This window comes from Chionomys nivalis, chromosome 8 (genome assembly GCF_950005125.1).
Source record: "Chionomys nivalis chromosome 8, mChiNiv1.1, whole genome shotgun sequence".
NCBI lineage: Eukaryota > Metazoa > Chordata > Mammalia > Rodentia > Cricetidae > Chionomys > Chionomys nivalis.
Window position 1 is genome coordinate 74,362,274 of NC_080093.1, and position 14,886 is coordinate 74,377,159.

Sequence of the window (14,886 nt, forward strand, 5' to 3'; positions counted from 1 at the left end):
TCAGTGGTTGCTTGAGTCACTTCCAAATTTCAGTCGCTATAAATACTGATGCAATGAATGTCATTCTAGCTAAATAGATGCACCTATCCTTAAATAACCCCTTAGCAGGAATTCCTAGAATTGTCATCCTTAGGGCAAAGGGGTTAGGCTCCATCATTTTCAAATCACAAACTACTTCTAAGACTATAAAATATTGACAAACCACCTAGGGAGTGCTTTTCCACTTCTGAACTGCCTGGCCCAGGGCCCCCGTTCAATACTTAGTGCTATTTTTATTAGCCATTATTCTTTGGCAGGTCAGAGGGTGGCCTGCATTCATTCCTGAGAAGTAGAGACACCTCTAGATATTAATAATAATTTTAAAAACATTTATTGAGTGTTGCTATGGGTCAGACACTATCTCAGGTGTGGTCCAAGCAGTTTTCTCATTGAATACTCCCAACACCTACCTCCAAGGATTTAGCTATTATCCTTCCCATTTTAAAGATATGAACTAAAGGTTATAGGGATTGAATTATTTTAACAAGGCCACAGGAGCAATAAGTGACAGAGCTGGAATCTGACACCAGCGCTTCCTGGATGCAAAGACTGATTTCCCAGCATTGCATCACGGAATTTGAGCTTTCATATAAAATAATAAAGATGGGAATGGAAAGGTAATTATATCATGCTGGTACGCTCTAGACCAGGGACTGTAGAGGACTCTTGGCATCCTCAGAGTAGGGAGGGAGCTAGACCAACAGAAAGACCCTCAGCTACTGTGTCTAAGGCTTCATCACAGGCTGTGTGAAGCACTTTCAAGCAAGGGCTTTGTGAAGCTTGTGCTGATAACCCAGTTGTCTTTGCTAGCCCCCTTTCCATTTTCGATACATTTAAAAAGTATCCCGATAATAAACCCATGTGGTTGGTACTCACATCCTGTTTTATATAAAGAAACCACGGCACAGGAAAGTAGAAAGACATGCCCAAATTTTCATAATGAGAATCTGGGTCGAGCTGGGCCCCAAATTCACATATGTCTGAATCCCAAGTACATACTCTTAGCTACCACCAGCATAATCAGTGGCCTGCCACATGGCTTAGTTGTAGCCAGCAAGGCCTAAATCAGCCGGGGACAGAGAATGAGTGGAGTGCATTCTTTCAGTGAAGTCATCTATGCCTCTTTGAATCACAAGGAAGGCTGCAGGTCTTCTAAAAGTTACAGACTGATGGCCTCCAGAGTTCTGTCCTACAGTGGCTCCCTGAGTACAGAGGACATGCGGCAAATTAATGACACAGTCACGTCTATTTTTTTAATCTGGAATTGAGCATGAGACAACCTTGGTTTAGTGGGACACTAGCAAACACAACAACAGGCTTTAAATGTTCTTGGTGTTCATGGAACCCTGAAACCACCACATGAACAAACCAAAACTAACCAGAGAATGAAGGACGAGGCTGCATGAAGGATAACCAAGGCACCTGGGCCAGCAGCCTCATCCCTGCCAGCCTCCAGCCAACCCACCACATATGCACAAGCACAGATAAAGGTCCCAGTCAGGGCAAACAGCCCACTTGACTTGCCCTAGTCCCATCCCTCGAAGATATTCCCTCCCTTTCTTGTTCTGGTGCTTTGTAACCTAACATTGTCCCTAAGTGATGCTATGGCAGCTCCAGAGAACCAACTCCAAGATGCCCGGGAGAGGACAGTTTTCAATCTGATGAGACCAAGAATGAGAAGGAGACAAAATTTTGTTCTGTCACTGTTTTTTTTTTGTTTGTTTGTTTTTTGTTTTTTTGTCTCATTGATTTGTTGTTGTTTTCAGTTTGTCTGTTCGTCTTGATTTTCCTTTCTGAGAGAGAGAAAGAATATGAAGTTGGGTGGGTAAGGAGGTAGGGAGGATCTGGGAGGAATTTGGGGAGGAGAAAGACTATGATCAAGCCAATTCCAGCACTCTGGAGGCAGAGGCAACTGGATCTCTGTGAGTTCAAGGCCAGTCTGATCTACAGAGCAAGTTCTAGGTCAGCCAGAGCTACACAGAGAAACCCTGTCTTAAAAAACCAAAAACAAATTAATACAATAAAATAAATCCTGTATAAAAAATTAAGAGCGAGGCATTGGTGGCACACACCTTTAATCCCTGCACTCGGGAGGCAGAGGCAGGTGAATCTCTGTGAGTTCGAGGCCAGCTTGGTCTACAAGAACTAGTTTCAGGACAAGCCCCAAAGCTACAGAGAAACCCTGTCTCGAAAAACAAACAAATAAATAAATCAAATTAAAATTAATTTTTAAAAATCTGTAATGTTAGGAAAAGAAGGAGAAAGAGGCCTGTGGAAGAGCAGACATCATTTACTAATTCCTCCATGTTTTAAGGCCTGGCAACGGTGAGTGCTGTGTATATTGTCTAGTCTCATTGCCATTGAATGGTTGCATCAGTAACTAGATTCACTGGGACAGTGGTTGACTTAGTATATCACAGTGAGACTCCATCTATAGAGCAATGTCACACAAATATAAACCTGTCATGATGTCCAGAATATATGCCAGTTCAGGTGGTGCTTGGAAGAGCAGACAACATGGCATGGGACCTTGATCATTCTTTTCCCTAGACAAAAACATGCATTTCTGATTCATAAGCTTGCTGCATACTTGGTCCTTCAAGGTCACACGTGAGGGGGGGGGCACCTAGATCAGCAAGAGCATCAGAAGCAGCCAAAGACAGCCTATCCAGGTGGACAAGCAGGTGTGTCCAGGTCTTTAATCACGTCTCCAACCACAGACAGAAAAAAAGGTCAATGAACCGAGTCAAGTCAGTTCAGGAGTCTGGACCAATTCATCATTCTTGCTGCCAACAGACCTTCTTGGAATAGCATTCAGAGAGAGAGAGAGAGAGAGAGAGAGAGAGAGAGAGAGAGAGAGAGAGAGAGTCGTTGCAGGTAGGCTGCCAAATCCTATGCATGGAGACTGGGGGAGCACTCTCTGCTCTCCCTGTGCCTAAAGCAAGGAATGGCCACATTTCCCCATTCATACAGAGAAGGGTTGCTCCTTATGCTGCATACGAAGCCTTCACACTCCTAGGGAAGACTGCCAGATGGTCCACAGAAAGTCTGTCCATTCTCCAGGCTTGCTCGGTCTGTTCTTGCCACCCACCCACATGCACTGAAGTAGTCACTGCTGTCACCTTCGTCAGTATTACCATCATCATCATCATTGTCATCATCAACATTATCATCATCATCTATATAAAGCCGGTATCAAACACTGTTTTAGGAGTTTTCATGGATAATTATGCATTTGACATTCATAACAATGCTATAAGGTAAGGGCTATCAGTTTACTCATTTTTCAGTAGAATTTAAGATCTAAAATAGCAGGTTAGACAGGTTTATGTCTAAGAGGGCTGAATCTATAGTCTGTTCTATAGTCTATAGTTCTAACCAGCACACAATATGATTCTCTAGGTTCCTCTAAGAGGCCATCCATCCCCATTCTTTAACCAGGGAATGAAAATACAAGCTCTCATCTCTGGGAGTAGGTACATGTGTTAAAGAAACAGAGCCGAGAGGAAAGATGTAGCTACAGATATAAAGACTGGTGATGTGAATCAGCTCACATGATGATGGAGGCTGAGAAATCTCATGATCTGCCATCTGCAAACTGGAGAATTAAGAGGTCTAGTAGTTTATTTCCACCAAAGCTAAGTCCAAAGGCTAGAGAAGCAGAAAAGCCATGGTATACATCCTGGTCCAAACCTGAATACCTCAGACCTGGGAACATTGATACTGAGGGCCAGAAGAAATATAGATGCCCTAGTTCAAACAGAGAGGTAGTTTGCCTTTTGTCTGCTTTTTTCTTCTACCTGGGTCTTCAACAGCCTGAATGCTACCCACCATACAGATGAGGGCAATGTGTCTTACTCTATCTACTGACTTGAGCACTAAGGTCTTCTGGAAAACCCCTCAAAGACCCACCTAAATATTGTTTGACCAGCTCGTAGGGCATCTCTTAACCCAGGCAAGCTGATACTTGAGAAATCAACCACTGTAAGTTCATCCTTTCTGAACTTGGTATCTGCATCTTTGAATTATATTTAATTTCCGAATAAAGAACAATGAAGTCATAGTCTACTTGATGATACCATTAGATCTGAATTAACCACAAATACACTAATCTCTTCCCTTGGGAATGAGGTAAAGTCACTGAGCACTGATTCCTCTTCTCTTGATACCTTGTATTTAAATACTAAGATGTAGAATTAGCAACTTAAGTGCTGACCTGAAGTCAGCACATCTAATCTTACGTGACAGAAGACTAAGAGCAGAAAGAAAGCAGATACTTGTTTAATACAGGTGCATACATACACAAACTGTATACAAAACAAAATACACATGATAATTAGTCTTCATTTCTATAACTGGCTGCAGGGGTATAGGTGGTGCTTGCTTGTTTCTACTCATTCTATGCTCCCTCTGCTGTCAAGCCAAGTACCTCAGCTGATGGTGGTTCTTTGCCTGATACAGTGATCTAAACCTCCATTCCTAAAGGGTCTAGGTTGGGTTACTAGGGTTTTCTGTAGACCTTAATCACAAGTCATGGTGGTTCCCTAAGAGAAGTCTTAGGTACCAGACATACTTTTCCTTTCCCCTCATCAGGAAAAACCCCATCCTTAATCTAGCAAGTTCCATTACTCCTGTTAGAGGCATAAGAAGCCCAAAATAGAGCCATTAGTGTTTCTCTGGTGGAAGAAATTCTCCCAGAAGAGCCAGTGTTTCGAGGCTATCAAAGGACAGTGTCTTGGAGAAAGGAGCCCACGTGTTTACAGATGGGTCAGTAGGAGCAACTGGGGATGACATCATTCTAATTGCCACTTGGTGCCAGGATCCTGGCCATCAGGGAAACAGCATATACTGAAGCTGAGTTCGAGAATCCTTACAGACATCTGGAGAGCCTTGCCTCGACTCCAGAAATCCCAGAGTCACTTTGGCAAACTCATCCCTGAATTACTATTTGTCTAGAACCATCTTTGGCACAAAACTTCCTGTGTGAGTCTGTTTGGGTCACCAAACCAAAACAGGTGACTTTTAAATTACAAAACCATTTCCTGTGGTTTTAGAAGCCAAGAAGTTCAAGCTCAAGGGAGTGGCAGACCCAGTGTGTGGTGAGAGCCTTCTTCTGTTTACATTGCTATTGTCTTGGTGTGGTGGCTTGAAAGAAAATGGCCCCCAAAGGCAGCAACATTGTTAGAAAGTGTGGTCTTGTTAGAACTGTGTCACTGTGAAGATGGGCTTTGAGGTCTCATATAAGCTCAAGATACTGCCCAGTGTTCAGTTCACTTTCTTTTGCCTGCAAGTCAAGACGTAGGACACTCAGCTCCTTCTCCGGCACCATGTCTGCATACCACCATGTCCCACTATGATGACAAGAGTTGCTGTGGACACGGTGTCTCTTCACACCAATAGAAACCCTAAGACACCTGATGTACCTCATATGGTGGAGGGGATGAGACATCTCTTAGGTCCTTTTTCTAAAGATGTGGATGCCATTCATTCATGAAGGCTCCCCATTCTTGACCTGACTACTTCCTAAAAGTCTTGCCTCCAATACCATCATTTGGGGGTGAGAATTTCAACATGAATCTGAGGAGAGACCAAACGTTCAGACCATCACAGCACATGATCAGAGCTTGCCAATCAGCATAGCCCCTGCTTCTGGCCACGTGATCTAGTCGCTGGAGTTGCAGTGCTGATACAAGAGGAAAGGTACAGCAACCACTGTGTTCTTATAGGAGGAAAACTTCCTAAAAATGAATCAAACACAGGAACGCTGACCCAAGAAATGAAGAAGAAGAAGACTCCCAGGAATTTCACTGAAACCGCTTGACTTATCATGTCAAATCTTCTCTTGGACTTTTCGATAACAGAAGCTAAAAATTCTCCCTTTCATATAATTTTATATAAACTAAAGTTCTGTCTCAGATCTGAAAGAACTTTGGATGGCTCCCATTCCTTGGAGTTTTCAGCCTCAAGGATCACATTTCCCAAACAATGTATCAGCAACAGAAACTCTAGACTGGACTGTTCTTGTTGCTATGGCAACAGCCATCACCTGAACTCCCACTACACCTGCCTCCTGAACTGCAGCAAGATCTAACTGGCTGACCACTGGCAGAAGAGTAGCGGGACAGAAGGCAGCCCCTCCTTATTTGGGGAAAGCTGACGTCAGTCGCCAATTATTTTTTATTTTGTTTCATTTTTCAAGACAGGGTTTCTCTGCAAAGCCCTGGCTGTCCTGGAATTCACTCTGTAGATCAGGCTGGTCTCAAACTCAGAGATCCACTTGCCTCTGTCAAGTACTGGGATTAGAGGCGTGTGCCAGTATAGCCTAGCTCAAAATTTAGGGGTTTTTTTGTTTGTTTTTTATTTGCTTTGGCTTTGGTTTGAGGTGTTTTGTTTTGAGACAAGGTCTCTTTATGTAACCATGACTGTCCTGGAACTTGCTCTGCACACCAGGCTGGCCTCAAATGCAAATCTGCCTGCCTCTGCCTCCCTAGTGCTGGGATTAAAGGCGTACACCACTACCTGGTGTTTTCTGTTTTTGTTTTTGTTTTTTTAAGATAGGATCTCTCTATATAGCCCTTATTGTTCTGGAACTCATTATATAGGTCAGGCTGGCCTGGAACTTGCAGAGATCCTCCTGCCTCTGTTTCCTGAATGCTAGGAAGAGAGATTTACACCACCATAACCAGCCCAGTCAGCCATCAATTCTAGGTGGGAAACGAGACTGGTGTGGGAGCAAAGACAAATGAGGAAAATCCAAGATAAACAAACAGAAACAAAGCCCTAGAGCTAGCTGACTCCTGGGCGGTGGGAAACTTCACAGTGGAAAGCCCTATTAATTATGGCGTGTGAGTGGCATACTGCAAACAGCAAACTTCTTACCTCACCGATCCAGGGTGAGGAGACACAGACGGATCCCATATCTTAGCATCATCAATGAAACAGGGCTTCAGCCCTTCTGAGTCACCATGCTCAAGATGTCTCTTTCATTAGCCCCAAAGCCTGCCACAACTCTGAGCATCACACACACACACACACACACACACACACACACACACACACACACAGTCCAAAGAGGGCAAAAGAAGGGATGGGAATGTATTCATTTCTCTTACAAGAAAGGATTTTTCTAGAAGCCCTCTCCTATGCCCCTCAGGTTGGGTAAGTTCATTTATCAGTGACCAGAGAAGCCTTAGAAAGCAAGTATCAGGCATTTTCACCATCTAGCTCCAGTGGTGGCCTCTGGCAAAAGGAAGGAAGGAAGCTAGGGCTGAGCAAGACTGTTGTGTAGAAAACCAATAAATGCCCCAAACTTCAGACAAACTCACGCCAAATCACAGCCCTATCCTCATAAGACTCATCTTGTCGGTGACTTAATATTGTCTTTAAGCTGACTTTATCTTTACTTAACCTAAATAACTTTTCTTAGGTAGGAATTTTTAGACCCATACCAGAAGTATGAGATTGTTACTAAATACGTTTTCTGAGTACATACTAAAAGATATAGCGATTAAATGAAAAATATTCATCTGCTTTACCTACAAGCATCTCCTGTCCAGCTAGTCATAGTCATACTTTGTTTATTTGTTTGTTTTGCTTGTTTGTTTGTTTGTTTTTGAAACAGGATACTGCAATGTAGCCCAGGCTGGCTTACAGCTCACAACCCTCGGCTTTCTGGGTGCGGGGTTACCATGTGCTCTGCTGCACCCAGCTAATACTTTGAGATGAATCACAGCAAAATCAAACCCCAGTCTTCTAATTCGTGGACACTGCCATTAAGACCTCCCAACAAAGGACTAGAAAACGTTTTGAAAAGATGCCTTCTTCTGGGAGCACTAATGCCTAGGCCATGCACACCATGCTCCAGGTCCCAAGGTCAAGGCAGTCACTAACCAAGATCCTGGTGGAGACCTACCCATTTTCCTGCCCAGCAACCCTCCCTCTCCGCATTTAACCACAGAAAGCAAACCTATTGAAGCAGTTGTAAACCAGGAAGGGTTGGCGTCAACTGGGTACTCACATCAGAGGCTGGGCCCTTGTCCGCACCAGGGCAGGAGAACGTGACGAACTCATGGCAACGCTTGTGCACGACAAAGCAGCAGACTGCAAAACAGAGGGGGAAGGGAGGGGGAAGCCATTAGGTTGCTCCACATGACAACATCATGCAAAATAACACCAGCTCTACCTCATGTCCTCCGTTGGGCACATTGGCGTGACATCCTGCACAGGCATTAGATGTCTAAGTTAGGTAGGGGGGCTTGGGGAACAGCTCAGTGGGTAAAGTACTTGGCTCATGCATAATTGTGAAGACTGGTGTCTGATCCCCAGACCCCCACTGGATATGCAAGGTGCCTCCCTATAATCCTAGCAGCCCTCAGGAGCAGAGATGGGGATCCCCATTGTCAGCTATCTAGCTAGACTAGCTGGAACTGACTAGCTCCAAACTGAGAGAGGCCCCCATAAAGAAAGTAGAGAGCAACTGAGGTACACACCATATGTTAAGTTTGGGCCTCTGCATGCATTATGTGTGTGTACACACATACACACATATACACACACATGCACGCACACACTCGCCTCTACTGCCCCACCTGCCCTCATACACATGTGAGCACGTGTACACACACATACACACCACACACACTTGTATACAAATGAAAAATTAATTTAACTAGAGTTCTAAGAATAAGCCGGGCGGTGGTGGCACACGCCTTTAATCCCAGCACTCGGGAGGCAGAGGCAGGTGGATCTCTGTGAGTTCGAGGCCAGCCTGGTCTACAAGAGCTAGTTCCAGGACAGGAACCAAAGCCACAGAGAAACCGGTCTCAAAAAAACAAAAACAAACAAACAAAAAGAATAACAGATACCCCAAGCTACAGCTCCTTAACGATCACTTAGAGTTCCCGGTGTTTTATTGGTTTGGAAATAGGATATTGTGTTTCAGATCAAGTACCAGATGAAGTAGTTATGGCTGATATTTAGGTCCGTAATACATGTGTCTTTAAGAATTAGACTCCTACCTGGAGTGATGATTAGAACAGGAAGGGGGTGGAGGAACAGTGAGCAAGAATGGCAGAGGCGTGCTCCTCTCCCCAGATCAGTGTCGAGTCAGTGTAGGAGAAGAACAAACAGGCTATAGGCTGGAGGTGGAGCTCAGAGTAGAGAGCCTGCCTAGCGTGTTGGAAACTCTGGGATAAAGAGGAGGGGGGGGGCAGTAGGAGAGGAAGGAGGAAGATGAAAGGGAGGACAGGAGAAAGAAGGGAGGGAGAAAATAAGAGGAAGGATGAGGAGGAGAAGGAACCAGAAGGTGAAGGAAAGGGGAGGGGGAGAAAGAGGGATTGTGTCAGGTGGAAGAGAGAGGGCAATGAGGCCACCATGCTGCTTGTAATTTGTAACCAAAACCACATAAACATACAATTGAAATCATGTGAGCTCGATGCAGCTATGATACGGCTTCACTATCTCAGGGCTACAGTGGTTAGAGGAAAGGACAGCGAGTATCTAATCTACATTATAAAATGGACATTTTCCAGTTTTGTTGCTCAAATCTTCTACATCCTCTAGACTCCTGGGCTCCTGGAGGGTGGACTGCATTAGGTGGACAGTTCAGAGCCTTTGTAAAGCACATATTTAAAACAAGCAAGAGATTTCCAGCTACTTATAGAGATGTGATGGTGTAGCCCATCATCCGTAGCTACTAACAGTGCACTGATGGACATTTGTCCAGGGATAGTCTTAAGGGTTCTACTGCAAATTCACAGAAAATACAAATGCCAGGAACATGTTAGATGGTGTTACTACGCCCTCTTCCAAGTCCCCAGAACACGGGCAGCTGCACAAAAAATTAATATGGAGTCTCCAGCAAGTAAGAAACAAGGGAAGAAAAAAAAACACAAGGAGAAAAATAAGAGGAGAAACTTTTATCCGAAGAAATAAAAGAAACATCTTGACTAAAGGCATTCTGCATATGTCATTTGAATCCTAATTTGAATAAACCAGCAATATTACAAATCTACCAAGACAATTAGAAAAAGGATCTATTCACTTGGTTTTTATGATACTAGGCAATTATTCCTATTGATATTAGAGAATAAATACCTTTGGTACGGTAGTGGCGTGGTGGTTATTTTAACAGCATCCTTATCTTTGAGGGCTACATCTTAAAAGCTTTATGGATAAAGTAATTCAACTCAAAGTAATTTGGTGTGCTCAGGAGGGCGATAGATTGAAAAGAAAAAGAGACAGAAAGAAAGAAACTTGATCATCATGACTCATCATTAAGCCTGCCTGGTAGACCCACGAGGACTTAATGGCAATCTGTCTTCTTTTATACATGCTTGATTCTTCCATAAAATTAAAACTTGAAGACAGAGACAGAAACCAACAGAGAGGCGAAGTTACAAAACTCCCAGGATGGGAGGGGCTGCAGCACGGAGTGTGCCGCAGCCTCCCCAGGAGAGGGTGCTAGATAGGGATGAACTGCAGAGAAGACTAATTTAAGTGTGTTAACAATGACAAGAGGGTGCTGGCAAGATGGCCCAGCGGATACAAGCACCTGCTGGAGAGGCCTGACTGCTTCAGCTTCCTCCACGCAACCCGCAGTAGAAGCGAACGGACTCCTGTGACCTTCACACAAATGCTGTGTGGCACACATACACACACACTCACACACACCATAGCAATACGTTTGCTTAAGAATTAAGATTGGGGGTGCCACTCAATGGCAGAGCATGCGTAAGACCCAAACACTGCAAATACCAACAATTACAAAAATGAACAATTAAGGAGGAAATAAGATCAAAAATACCATGTACAGCTTTCAAAGCAGTAAAAGGAAAACTAGTGTGAAGAAAGCATTCTGAGTTTGCTTGGACAAACAATCAACTGGGGACTCTCTCCATTCCTCAAATCACATACATGAGGATTTTTCAAACCTGCATTTGATACCATTTCTACTTTAAGCTCTTTAATCCATCTGTAATTTTTTTTATTTTTTTGCAATCTCGTGAGTAATGGGACTCTGACCCCACCATAGATACCCAGTTGTCCTGCAGCCTTGATTGAATAATTCTGTCTTCCTGTATGGATTGTCAGTGCCAGGTTTAATAAATGTTCAATAATTATATATGCTGAGCTTCTTTCAGGCCTTCAGCTTTGCCCCTCGTCTGTATAGCAATGGGGGTGGGTAATTACAGCAGCTTTACAACATGTTGTGCCCCAGCCCCGCGTCTCCTCCCTCATTATCCTTATTCTCAGTGTTGTCTTAGCTGTTGCTGTGGGTTTCTTCTTCCCAGTGAACTTCAGAAGCAGCTTCTCAAGGTCTTTAAAATACCAATGGGAACTGTATTGGAACCACAAGTTAAATCCCTGTCCTCCAAAAAGAAAATAAAACAAAATAATTGGGACTTTCATTGAGCTGACCTTACATTTTCAAAATTAAAATTCAAGATAATTGACACTTTTACAAGAGCAAGTCACTCCTCCGGGAATTGATTGCTTCCTTGTTTTTTTTTTAAAAAAAAAACAAAAAGTATTTCTCATCTCCTGGGGAGCCTTTAATTTTCTCCATCTGTGTCCCTATGCAGTTCTTACAGTGGACCATCTGAGGGATCCCTGTTTCAAAGTGCATTTTTCGTTGTGTTTTTCAACTGTTTGCTGTTTCCATGTAGGAGAGGGATGCAATCCCAGTGTGCAGACTCTGCAGCCTTTCGAAAATTCATAATCATTGATTTGGGGTTTTTAGTTGCCTTCAGAATCCTAGCTAGAAATCGTATTACTTTTCTTTTCTCCTTTCTCACATATATGCCCCTTCCCCCTCCTTATCATATTTCTGCATCTAGAACTTCCAGAACACCAGGAAATAAAGCGCTGATAGCTATCCTTTCCAGCCAGTACCACCTCTCCCTCCCTTCCTCCCTCCCTCCATCCCAGCGGTCCTCACAATCACCAAAGTTGCTTTTCAGACTCCTCAGAATGACTTTTGGTTTGTGTTTTCATTAGAAATTGCCCGTGTGTTGAATATCTTCCTTGGTAGTTCTCCACCTTAGTTAGTTAGTTAGTTCTTAGTTACTTAGTAATTTTTAAGACAGACTTTCTCCCTGAGCCTGCTAGCTCACTGATCCTGCTAGGCTAGAGGTCACCATGCTCCAGGGACCCACCTGTGGCACCGGGTGCTGGGGTTACACATGTGGGTTGCTATGCCTGGCTTTCGCATGGGTGCGGGGATCTGAACTCAAGTCCTCGGGCTGATGCAGCAACCATTTACCAACTCAACCGTCTCCCTAACCCATTTTTTTTTTTATTATTTTATTTTATTTTTTTTTTTGGTTTTTTGAGACAGGGTTTCTCTGTGGTTTTGGAGCCTGTCCTGGAACTAGCTCTTGTAGACCAGGCTGGTCTTGAACTCACAGAGATCCGCCTGCCTCTACCTCCCAAGTACTGGGATTAAAGGCATGCGCCACCACCGCCCGGCCCCATTTTTTATTTTGAGACAGGTTTTTTACTAAGTCACCTGGTCAGGGCCTTCCTGCCTTTAGTTCCCAAGTGGCTGGGGTTACAGGCCTTTGGCTGAGCATTTTCTGTTAGTGTCCTGCCATCAGAAAGAAGGGCATGGGTCTGATCGTCCACAAGTGCTGTCTCTGCTTTCCCTGGTGACTGTACTACTTGCTAGTTAGGCAAAGGAATTCTGGACCCCCATGGCTGGGTTTGGGTGTGCATCTGCAGGAATTCTGGACCCCCATGGCTGGGTTCAGGGTGAGCATCTGTAGAAATTCTGGACCCCCGTGGCTGGGTTTGGGTGTGCATCTGCAGGAATTCTGGATCCCCGTGACCGGGTTTGAGGTATGCATCAGCAGCATGAAACTAGAGTGTTTGCGTACATTATCTGGTCTCCTAGTGCTTCTGTTTCCCCTCTGAAAGACGACAGTGAGGGAAGCAGTTCCCATATCGTGGTGGTGTTAGCCACCCTCAGAACTGGGCCATCGATACCTCCTCAAATAACCACCAAATACCAGCTCCTATCATGCACAGCTCCCAACGCTGCTCGAATAGACAATCCGTGTAATTTACTCCCATTTTTCTTCATTAAAAATTGAAAGATTTTTCAGGCTCAAACTCTTCTTTTAAGTACAGTTTTGGCTGTATTTATGCTTTATACTTAGCGTTATTATTAAGTTGCTAAGTGGTCTATCATTATGATCTGAATTTCTTCCTTGATCCAGAATGAATTAGGAAAATTTCTTTCCCCATTTTCAAGTAGTCATTTTACTCTAGAGCAGTGGTTCTCAGCCTTCCTAATGCTGCAACCTTTTAGTACAGCTCCTCACGTTGTGTTGACTCCCAAACATAACATTTTTGTTGCTACTTCATAACTGTAATTTTGCTACTGTTATGAAATGTAATATAAATCTCTGTGTTTTCTGATAGTCTTAGATGACCCCTGAGAAAGGGTTGTTTGACCCCAAAGGGGGTCATGACAGGTTGAGAGTCACTGTTCCAGAGCCTTCAAAACTTCCAAAGCATGAGTCAGGACCTTCTCCAGCCTTATCTGTTCTGTCACGGCTCCAGGAATCAACAGCACATCATCCTGAACTTTTCCAGTGCCTGCTGCAATTCCTAGTATTAACACATAACTGATAGTCAATAAATAAATGTCTGGTGCATGAAGGAACAAAAGAACGAGCCACAGGAAGAGAAGGAAGAGTATAAATACATCATGGTAGAGGTGCCTCCTCGGGTTTCTTCCACATCTCACCATGGGTAAGGTCTCTTTGGGCAGCCTCTCAATTAGTACAGAAATAAATAATCCAGCCCCATGAGGAGGAACCAATAGGCCAAGAGACCTAAATGACCGCCAGTCACTCTCCCCAGCAGCCGGGGACAGATTTTGGAAGCTGAAGAGCAGTGGTGCAGGTAACACCGTTTAGTGGTTCTGTTTCTGCGAAGTTGTGCAAATCAAATTCCCCATTAACTAAAACATGCTTTTAAAGAGGACTAAGGCTGCCTATTTTAAGAAGCAAACTAAATCCCTTGGTGATACAAATAAACACCCCCTCATTTCTGTTTGGCAAATTCAGGGGCCGACTAGCTTTTCTTCAAGAGGAGGCATTTACAGAGCTGCTGAATGTGCCAGGTCCCACTTCCACACAGGTAGCTGGAGGAAGCCAAGAATCCCAGCATGCTTCACAGTGTAACCATGTATTTAATTACTCCTTGCTGTCAGGGATGGAAAAACCTGCAGCCTGGCACCCTCTGAACCCCAGTCTAGAGACCTGCGTAGATTACTGGTGAGCTCCCAAACACAAATGCCTCTGGGTTAGGTGAGTGATAAGGGTGCCTGGGGAAAGGTAGGAAATACACATGTGGCCCTGGGTAAAGGGGACAAACTTGCAACTTAGCTCCATCGGGGAGTGAGAAAGGATGCCAGGCTCCATCCCTCTCCCCACCTCGCTTGTACATAAAAGGCCCTCGGAACTGTGACTGTCACCTTACAAGGAAAAAATGGCCTTTGCAGATACGATTAAGCTAAGGACCCTGCAAAGGGGAATGGCACTGACTTATTGGAACTCATTGGGCTCAATGGAACTACAAGAGTCCTTCTAAGAGGGAGGCAGAAGGGCCAGGCAGAGGATGAGCCTTGGCAGTGGAAGCAGAGGTTGGTGTGGTGTTCTTGCTAGAAGGGACATGACCCGAGGAATGTGGGTCCATAACAGTTGGAAAAGGCAAGGAACAGAACGTCCCCTCCAGTCTCTCAAGAGGAAAGCCGCCAGCTGACACCTTGACTTTCGCCCCTAACAAATCCATTTTTGGTCGCCAGAACTGTAAGACACTAACTTCGTGCCATTTTAGGTA

General features: G+C 44.2%; 1 protein-coding gene across 2 annotated transcripts in view; it reads right to left on the reverse strand.

Moving 5' to 3' along the window:
- The window catches only part of Prkcb (protein kinase C beta), a 345,665-nt gene that overhangs the window by 198,732 nt on the left and 132,047 nt on the right, over positions 1–14,886 (reverse strand). For both annotated transcript variants that reach the window (XM_057777292.1, XM_057777291.1), the window contains exon 3: positions 8,057–8,139. In XM_057777292.1, the coding sequence (XP_057633275.1) occupies positions 8,057–8,139 (83 nt within the window). The remainder of the gene's footprint in view (positions 1–8,056; positions 8,140–14,886) is intronic.